Below are 10,526 nucleotides of genomic sequence, written 5' to 3'. Positions count from 1 at the left end.
GATACACCTTTATTCATTCATTGTGCTTTCTGATCTGGAACAAGCCTTAAGTAAGTGCCGGAAAACACAGAAGGTTGTTCTTTCTGTTGAGTTAGGGATCTCTCTGTTTACCGTAGTTGGCTAAACTTGTTGAACTGTTTGGCCGTTTTGACAGTGGGTTTGCTTGTTGAATATTTGTGATGAGATATGCGACCATTTGGACAGCCACGCTTGTTTAGCTTTACAGATACTGTGATACGGATCCGGAACCGACACAATGATGTCATTCCCACGATGGCCCAGGGGGTGGTTGAATATAAGGAGAGCTTCGGTGTGGATCCTGTCACCAGCCAGAATGTTCAGTACTTTCTGGATCGTTTCTACATGAGTCGAATTTCCATTAGAATGCTACTAAATCAGCACTGTGAGTATCTGGTGGTTGAAAGAAGAGCCAAAATAAAATACATTGGTACCTTTAAAAAAAATATTTTAAAAACTTTGCTTTATGGGGAAGCTTTGAGCTTCATTTTGTTACGTCTGTTAAGGAAACAGAACAGCCGCATAGACCTGGCATTTTTATTGAATGTAAAATTCTTTGTGTCTGCACAAGGGAAAAACTCCTTTTTGGTATTTGGCAACGCTTAGAAAGTAGTAGTCAGATCTTTGAAAGGGATATTAGCTATACCTAATTTACTTATTTTTGACAGCTTTGTTGTTTGGTGGGAAAGGCAAAGGAAGCCCATCTCATCGAAAACACATCGGGAGCATCAACCCAAACTGCAATGTAATTGAAGTTATTAAAGGTAAACTTTCCAGTTTCCCCTTTCAGAAAGGATGCCAAAATCAAGCTGAATCGTTCTCTCTTGCTACCAAAACAACTGTTCATATCATGAGATAAAATGTTAAGTGCAACTCTGTGGATTGTTTGAAAATGACTTTTTAACCTATTTGTGCCTTATATTGAGGATCAAACCTTTTTCGGATCCAGTGCATGGTTAGGCAAAGTATGGTGATACTGTGCAGGGGAACAGGGTCACTTCAGAAAGTGCAAGTGCCCTTTCTAGCTCCCAATAATAAGAGCCTTAATTTATGACAGCTTGGTTTGCATTCTCCCACAATTTTGTGTTTTTAGTGCAAATGCACATATACATGGTTTGTGTTTATATTGTAAGATCATCTGTAGATTTTCTACTGGTTTACAGCCATCTTACCACGGGGTAGTCCACAGGGAATCATACAACTGTATGGGTGTTTCTGATGCCTGGATCTGTCCTCCCTCTGAGGCACCCGTGGCTTATTCAAATTGTTCTCTATTGGTAAAAGCACTGCCACAAGTGCTTGTAGTTCTATGCTGACCTCTGCTAGTAATTTGGAAGTCGAGGTTAACATTTTTACTTGAGTTTGAAATTTTAATAACTCCCAACAAAATAGCAATGGATCAGAGTACCTGTTTTCTGAGCCCGCACCAACTCTGAACGTTTCCCGGTTTACATTTTTGCCACTCTGATGGAAGAAAGCAAGTTATCATTGTTCTGCATTTAGTCAATTTGAGGCGACTTTTATCTGTCTTACTCCCTCTCTGCTATGGAGTCACTGCTGACACGCAGCGGCCCGTGGGGACTTGCGAGGCTGTAACTGTTTACAGAAGTAGAAAGCCCAGTCTTTCTTCCCAAGGAGCTACTGGTAGTTTGAACTGCCCACTATGCGGATCACAGCCCAGAGCACAACCACTGCACCACCAGGGCTCCATTTGGTCTGTTTATTGGTCATTTTATTTTTACTTCTATGAGTTGCCCATCACATCTGTTGCCTATTTCTAATCGATTTTTATAGAAATCCTCGTACTGTCTGCACATTTTTGTTTCATAACTATATAAACACATATACATATACATATATGTGTATATATTTAATATTTTCTCCAGCTTACTGCTTTACTTGTTTTTATGATATCTTTTTCAACACACACGCATATCTGTCAGTCTTCCTCTGGGCCTATTCGGCTTTGTCACATTTTCCCCCAAACCAAGACCTCCCCTACACCGAAATGATGAAAGTGGATTTTCTTCTACTCAGTTTAAAATTTCACTTGTCACTACTATTAACTCAACTGCTTTCTCTTTTGATTCGCACTAGACGGCTATGAGAGTGCCAGGCGTCTCTGTGATCTGTACTATGTTAACTCGCCTGAGTTAGAGCTCGAGGAACTAAACGGTAAGCTCGGTGTTGTCTGTGCCTAAATGAAGACTGCTGTGATCAGTAGGGGAGATGACGATGAGCAGTTAATTGGTTTGACTAGAAAAGAACATTTTATCAATGGATATGAAGGTTACAGGAAAGCAATTTAAGGAAAAAAAAATCTTTTTTAGGAAGTCTTGTAATAAACTGAGGTGGGATTCACGACAAAAGAGATTTTTTTGTGCTTTTTGATTCATGTTTATTTATTTTTAATGGACACTCTGGGTCTTTATTAATTTCTTATTTTCTAGTTAGTCTTAGAGAACCATGGTGCCTAGAAATTATTTTGTTTACTTTTGTTTGCCTTTCAGTCCTGTGCGGTTTGCTATCCGCGATTTGACGAGTAGTAAGTCCCTTTTCGCTGGTGAGAAAGTCAAAAGATGGGTTCAGAAGAGGGAAGACGCTCATCCACTTGAGAACAAATTTCTCTCCGATGCTTGTCTTTGTACCCTGGCTTCCCAAACTCAGTGCCTTCGATTCAGTTCCAACTCATGGAAGCCCTAAGGACAGGGTAGACTTGCCCCCGTGGTTTCCAAACCCGTCGATCTTTACAGGAGTAGGAAGTTTCGTCTTGCTCCCACGGCACCCTGGCTCGTGCCTTTCAAATCAAAAGGCTTAGCTGCCTTGGGAGGAGATTCATGAGGCTCCTTTCTTTTAGAACTAGTGTGGTGTGGTAGAAGGAAAACCATTTCCTAGGCTGAGAAGGTGGTGGGAAGAATAAAATGAAATAGACTGTTATTGAGCCTTATTCTAATGAGCCCTGGTGGCAAAATGGGTAAGTGCTTGGCTGTGAACTGTAAGGGCAGCTGTTGGCATCATCAGTCGCTCGTCGCTCCGCGCTCAGGAGAGAGATCAGGCAGGGCACTTCTTAACCCAGCGGAGCCGTTGTTTCTTGTCCTTCAGGCTCACCGTGACTGTGAGTCAACATGGACCCAATGGCAATGGATAAGCCTGTTTCTGGATTTCGGAGTCAGAGAACAGGGGGGATGGGGGGTGTAAATTAGCCAACTGAAAAGAGAATTGAATTTGACAGACCATGAATTGGTCTATGGAATTTAGACTTTTGTTAATGCGTCCCTTTGGAAAGTAAAAATCTGGCCGTACTGCTTGAGAGTCAGTCCATCGTCTTCGCAGAGAAGACTGGGTGGAGGTAAGTGAGTAGATTGGGATGCAGGATTGCAAGCAATGACTACAGTACTTAGGTTGTCACTGTCGGCTGTAAATCTGTGCGTTGGGGTTCAAACACCGACAGTGCAGTGAAGAGCAAGTGGTGTGGTTGTTGTCCCCCAAATCCCACAGTCCCCCATAGTAAATGTTTTCTTTTCATCACTACATGACTTTTTCTTTAAAATGCTTTCAGTGCATCTCTCTGTTCTTTCATATTTTTCCCTCTCTGCTCTGTAGCAAAATCACCAGGACAACCAATACAAGTGGTTTATGTACCATCCCATCTCTATCACATGGTGTTTGAGCTTTTCAAGGTTTGTAAAATAGTAACTACGCAACTTCACCGGTCCTTCCTTGACGGTAGGGATCTGCTTTGAACGTTCAGTGTGCCTCGGCTTCACTAACAGATTAACTGCTGTTTCTTGTGCACTCTCAGGTCGCATTGCCCTTCGTAAACCCTGATGGAGAGCTCAGGATAGTCATGAGCCCATACTTTGAAGTCAGAAAGACATGGGTTTGAACCTTAACTCAACCACTTAGTGACAAGTCACACAATCTCTCTGAGCCTTTGTTTCCTCTTCTGTAGGTCAGTCCCACTCAAGATTGCTAGGCTCTTTGGGAATAGCATAAATGTCAATGCAGGGAAGCCTATTATAGGTGCTCAATAAAGGGATATTTTATGAAACAAAATACTTAATAGAATTGAGTCTCGGCTTTTTATTTTCATTGTAATGTGACACTTGTTCTAGACAGGGAAGCGCAGGGTGGGTGGGAATGAGGAGTTGTACTGGTCTCCTCTGGCTGAAAACAATTATCTAGTAATTGTTTTTCCATCCAGTAGAAAATTAGAACAAAGAAGAGGCCACTGGCGGTCTGGTAATAACAAATGACAAAGCACTAAAACTGGGAAATGACCAAATACCTTAGAATATGATGAGAGTGAGCCGTTCGCTCAGCACGGGCTCAAAAAGTTCATTTGTCCCAGGACAGAGAATGCACCTAATATATACCTTACGTAAAAAAGGAAAATGTCTGTCAAAGTGCTTAACTAAGTGGTACTTGACATTTCAAGGAATAAAGTTATTTTTTTCTCTGACATTTCAGACACATAAAACATTCTGTGCCCTGTGTTGCTTGGGGGAAAAAAAAGTATGACCGTGTTATGTAACATTTTTTAAGATACCAGTAGTCATGTCTTTCATCTGGAACCTCATCTTAAACCATCTTCAGGAGCGATGACAGGATCTCTTCAGGGATAGTCATTCCTGATTGGTGCTCCCTGACCCAATTCCAGACACTCACTGCCACCGAGTCACTGCAGACTCGCCGCGCCCCTACGGGACAGGGCAGACTGTACCTTGTTCCAGGAGTAGGGTCCCATCTTCCCCCTGAGGAGCAGCCGCTGCTGGTTTCAAACTGCTGCCCTTGCAGTGAGCACCCCAACACGTAACGGTGCCTGTGCTACATTGTTCAGTCGCCAGTCTTTAAAAGTCAGCAGAACTGCCTTACAAAAATGAAGTATCTGTTGTTTCAAGCTAGCGGTAAATTGGACTTGTTACTACATGATAACTGGTGAAAAAAAACTTTCTTAAATGTATGACAATTAAATTGATTCTTTAAAAAGAGTCTTTTCGAAAGTAAGCAACAGTTTGTCCGTTGTGTATTAAAATTGTAAAATAGTTTGGACAGAATTTCCTCTTTTCATATAAGCTAGTTAAAAGCATTTAAAAGTCTCATTTTTTAAAATTTGCGTAAGTTAGGTAGAATCTTCATATCAAAATACCTCTCCAAATTCCTCAGAATGGACCTATTAATTATTTTAAAGAGGAAATCTTTAAATATTGTTATAAGAATTGTGAATGGCATATTTCTAAAGCATTCCACTTTTAAAAAATTCAAATGGTGTTTATATACTTTTGAAAATAGTTAATTCGTCTCTTTTTCTTCTTCTTTTTGATGTAACCCAAATGTATTGCAGAATGCAATGAGAGCAACGATGGAATACCATGCTGACAAGGGGGTTTACCCTCCTATTCAAGTTCATGTGACACTAGGCAATGAGGATTTGACTGTGAAGGTAACTGCATTAAATTTTGTTTGTTTGTAGATATGCAATAATAACCGTGTACATAATTTCTAAAAGACGTAATAACTTCTTAGCTAAAGAAATCCTGTTGCGGATAGAAAATAGAAAATCTGGCAGATTATGGAGTTCCCTCTTGAGTCTGTGTTGGTCCTAATACAGGTGATTCAACGTAAAGCAAGCCCTGGAGATAGACTGTTTATCAGTCATGAGGAATATCTCCTTTGATAGGTGACAGCTAAGATATTTTGGTAATTACCGTGCATCATAGATAGCAAATGATTTACTCCTAAGTATTTTATTCCGTTTGATGCCCTTGTAAATGGAGTAGTTTCCTTAACCTCGTTTTGGACTGTTTAAGGCTGGTTGACGGATCCGTAGCTGGAGTTGGTTGACTTTATATCCTGCAACCTTGCTGTGCTCCTGTGTTAGCACTCAGCGTTTTCCTGTGTGCATTTCTTAGAAGTTCCCAGATACAATATCATGTCCGTTTTTCTTTCCGTTCTGGATGCCTTCTTTCCCCCTTCAAGTTGAACTTTTGAGTGCAATCGTGATGAAAAGTAGCAAGAGCAAGGTTACCTTGGCTTGTTGGAGACTCTTGCACCTATATTCCTAGGGGATGGTCATACTCCTCTTGTGATGTCTTTGTCTGGTGTGGTAGCGGGTAATACTGGCTTTATGGATGAGGTGGGAAGTACAGTTCTATTTTTGGAAGTGTTTAGAAAGATTGGTGTTAATTCTTGTTTAAACCCTTGTTAAACTTCTCAAGTAAAGCCATCTGGGCGTGGGCTTTCTCTGTGACAAATTTTCTGATGGATAAGTCAATCTCTTGATTGTCATATGTCTATTTCAGATTGTTTTTGGGTCCATTTCAGTAGCTTGTATCTTTCAAGGAACTTGCCCATTACATCTAGGTCAGGAAATACGTTGGCAGACAATTGTTTGTAGTATTTCTTCTAATGCTTTTTATTTTATTTTTAAAAATCGTTTTATTGGGGGCTCGTACAATTCTTATAATCCACACATACATCCATTGTGCCAAGCACATTTGTACATTCGTTGCTCTCATCATTCTCAAAATATTTGCTCTCCACTTAATCCCCCCGCATTAGGTCCTCATTTTTCCCCTCCTTCCCCGCTCCCCCTCCCTCATGAACCCTTGATAATTTACAAATTATTATTTTGCCATATCTTGCCCTGTCCGACATCTTCCTTCACCCACTTTTCTGTTCTCCATCCCTCAGGGAGTAGGTTATATGTAGATCCTTGTAACCGGTTCCCCCTTTCCAACCCACCCACCCACCACCCTCCCAGTATTGCCACTTACAGACTGGTCCTGAAGGGATTATCTGCCCTGGATTCCCTGTGTTTCCAGTTCCTTTCTGTACCAGTGTACACCCTCTGGTCTAGCCAGACTTGTAAGGTAGAATTGGGATCATGATAGTGGGGTAGGGGTGGGAGGTGAGGAAGAGACATTTAGGAACTAGAGGAAAGTTGTATGTTTCATTGTTGCTACATCGCACCCTGACTGGCTCGTCTCCTACCTGAGACCTTTCTGTAAGGGGACGTCCAGTGGCCTACAAATGGGCTTTGGGTCTCCACTCTGCACTCCACCCCCATTCACTATGGTAAGATTTTTTTGTTCTGATGATGCCTTATACCTGATCCCTTTGACACCCTCATGATCACACAGGCTGGTGTGCTTCTTCCATGTGGGCTTTGTTGCTTTTGAGCTAGATGGCCGCTTGTTTATTTTCAAGCCTTTAAGAGCCCAGACACTATATCTTTTGATAGCCAGGCACCATCAGCTTTCTTCACCACATTTGCTTATGCACACATTTGTCTTCAGCAATTGTGTCGGGAAGGTGTGCATCATAGAATGCCAATTTAATAGAACAAAGTACTCTTGCATTGAGTAAGTACTTGAGTGGAGGTCCAGTGTCCATCTACTGCCTTAATAGTAAACCTATAAATATATGCACGTAGATCTATTTCCCGACCATCCTATATACATATATTTACATATGTACATGCTTATATTTAGACCTCTATAAATACCTTTGTCTCCTAGTTCTTTCCTCTGTTTCCTTTGACTTTCCTCTTGCCCCACTATCATGCTGGGCCTTCATTTGGGTTTCAGTAATTCCTCTCTGTTACATTGCCCTTGATCAAGCCATTCCATGCCTTTTAATTTTATAAGGTCAGTAGTAATGTCCCCATTCGCTTCCCTGATTTTAGCAATTAGGGTCTTCTCACTTTTTGTTTTGGCCAGTGGCTTAAAGTTGGTTAATCTTTATTAATTCTTTTCAAAGAACAGATTTTTTGTTTCATTAATTTTTTCTCTATTGTTTTCCTGTTGTGTATTTCATTAAAGTAAACTAGAATCTTTAGTATTTCTATGTTTCTGCTCACTTTTAGTTTTACATAGTTCTTTTCCTAATTTTTTTCGAGTTAAGGTTAGAATATTGATTGAAAAAGAAAATTTAATTTAGGTATTTACAGCTATACATTTTCTTCTAAGCTCTATTCTCTCTTCATTTTTCATTCAAATCATAGTAACTTCTAATTCCCTTTGTGATTTCTTCTTTGATCCATTAGTTATTTAGGGGTATGCTATTCAATCCCCACAGTTATGAATTTTCCTAATAATCACCAGTTAATGGTTTCTAATGTTATTCTATTCCAGTCAGGGAACATAATTTACGTGGTATGCGGTCCTTCCACTTTGATTTAGACGTCTTTTATGGTCACAAACTGTTTATCCTGGAGAATGTCTCAGGGGCCCTTAGGAAGTGTGGGTCCTCTGTTGCCGGGTGAAGCATTCTATATAAATCTCTGTTAAGTCTGGTGGGATTATGTGGTTTAAGTCTCCTCTTTCTTTTTGATCTATCGCATGATCATGCCCATTATTGGAAGGAGAGTCTGGAAGTCTCCAACAGGAGGCTCGGGCTATGGCTGCCATCATGTCATTTGTTTTACTTTCTTAATAGTTGCATTGGGGATTGTATTTAACTGTTTAGATTGCAACAATCTAGTTTGGATTAATCCCCGCGTCATTTTGATATATTAAACTTCTCTCGACAGTATGTTGTGGCTGCCTTTCCAGGCAGTACGTAATAGCTCTATATAATATTTAATGACGGCACAGTGTTCACTTTTAGAGTTATTGAATCTAATCCCTTGCTTAGCTTGGTATCTGGGTTATTTATTGTAAATAGTGCTGTGATAGATTTTTTTTTTTCTTGTATACTTTTTGATGATTTTCTTAGGATAAATTTTTGGAAGCGAAATTGTTGAATCAAAAGGTACCTACATGTGTGTGAAATTAGATATTATTTGCCACACTTACCCCCAGGAAATAATAAAAAATGTACCTTGCTATCCAAGAGAAACTTGCCTTGTGGGACTCCAGGAACTAGACAAAGCGTCAGAGGTTAGTCTGGATCAGACTTCACATCCTAAGGAAGCAGTAGGCCTACCATGGAGGGTCGTTTTTACCTTTGTAACCTGGATTGAACGGTGTGCATTTTGCAGACCAGGGCTCCAGCCTGTGCTCCACCCGTGGCACTGTGGTCTGCAGTTTGTTGTTAATTGGGCTTGGGCCCAGAGTGTGACTGTTTTTCTCCTTAGATGTGTGACCGTGGAGGGGGTGTACCTCTGAGGAAAATTGACAGACTCTTCAACTACATGTATTCAACCGCACCCCGGCCTTGTGTGGCAACCTCCCGAGCAGTACCTCTGGTATGTGGTCAAGAGATTACGACAAACTTGTTTTTGTGAATTGCCTCTAGTGGGCTCTTGCTGCCAAATAGATCCTCTAAGCACGTGTGTATGGTGGTCCACAGGGAAGAAGGAATCTATTACAAATAAGTACTTTCTTCATTTAAAACAGCCTGTGGGATGTGCGTTTGCTGGTTTATTTTGGAGTTCTCGCGGCCAGACTTAATAGAGATAGACGATCAGTGCTTTGCATGTAGTAAATCACATTTTTATATGCTGTTAGTAATGTGACGAATAAGTTAGCTGGTTTTATTAGTATTTAGTTAACACAGGTTTAATCTTCATTGTTGATTTTTTTTTTCCCCCCTCGAGTGCTGGTACTTAATTAGAAAGATCTCATATTCTAGACACTGAAATAAGTCTAGAGTTCTGAGCAGCTAATCACCAGCTTGAAATGATTCAAGCTATCATCTTTTTTGTGTGTTATTTTTTACACATCCTAATCACCCATATTAGATATAATAACATCAGTTTCTGAAGTGAGCTTACCCCTTATTTCATGCCTCTCAACAGAGCCCTTTGCCAAATCCCTGTCCTCTAATCCTGGACAGGATATTGTCTTCTAGCCATAACTGAGTCTATATCTGGCCATTTCACTCTTACATATAGTTAGATTCCTCCTTTGCCATGGGCAGGATTTTCTGAGCGAGGGCAGTCTGTATAAGATGCTGTGGCCATAGACACAACATTTTACAAGTCCGTAGAGGACACTGCAGTATGTAAATCAATGGACAGTGCTAATGGAGGAAGTACTTTAGACATGGAGTCCACTGCACTCCCAGAATATTTCTCTATTGTTGAAGGACAGGCGGTTTCCCCCGGGTGATGGAGAGAGCCGGTGTGCTCCATCTTTCACCAAGCAGCTGATAGACCCCCTGGGCAAAGGCACCATGCTGGAGGCTCGGCATCGGCTCTGGTGTGGGCAGGTTGTGCCCGCCGCCGCTGTGGTGGTAGGGAGACCAGTGAGGGTGTTGTGGCGGTCTCGCAGAGACGCCTTCCTGCTGCCCACACGGAGATGACTGGGCAGAGGCTAGCCATGAGTGGCCATCTTGGCCACCTGATGATTGAGCACTTCTGGTGGCCTTGACCCGGGACAGAACACCTTTCACTTGAAGCCACCACACAGCGTGGACAGAGACCGTCTACATTTCTCCCAGACCTCTTCATCAGCTGCTGCCCGGGCTTGCTGCGTCCAAGTCGCTGGCCAGTCAGCACGTTTGCCTTGAGCGTGCGTGGCTGTCAGTAACTGGCACTCTGCCCACCCATTCGGCTGACTCTT

At 41.5% G+C, this 10,526-nt stretch overlaps 1 protein-coding gene across 1 annotated transcript in view; it reads left to right on the top strand.

Moving 5' to 3' along the window:
* PDK1 (pyruvate dehydrogenase kinase 1) overlaps positions 1-10,526 on the top strand; it is a 25,422-nt gene that overhangs the window by 7,509 nt on the left and 7,387 nt on the right. Inside the window, exons 4-9 of the mRNA XM_004703738.2 lie at positions 219-403; positions 687-782; positions 2,116-2,193; positions 3,622-3,698; positions 5,363-5,461; positions 9,098-9,208. Of these exons, the coding sequence (XP_004703795.1) occupies positions 219-403; positions 687-782; positions 2,116-2,193; positions 3,622-3,698; positions 5,363-5,461; positions 9,098-9,208 (646 nt within the window). The remainder of the gene's footprint in view (positions 1-218; positions 404-686; positions 783-2,115; positions 2,194-3,621; positions 3,699-5,362; positions 5,462-9,097; positions 9,209-10,526) is intronic.

Source organism: Echinops telfairi, unplaced genomic scaffold (genome assembly GCF_000313985.2).
Source record: "Echinops telfairi isolate 266 unplaced genomic scaffold, ASM31398v2 ScPeMD7_4;HRSCAF=17, whole genome shotgun sequence".
NCBI lineage: Eukaryota > Metazoa > Chordata > Mammalia > Afrosoricida > Tenrecidae > Echinops > Echinops telfairi.
The sequence above is the reverse complement of the archived record's forward strand: the minus strand, read 5'-3'. Positions and strand labels throughout refer to the sequence as shown.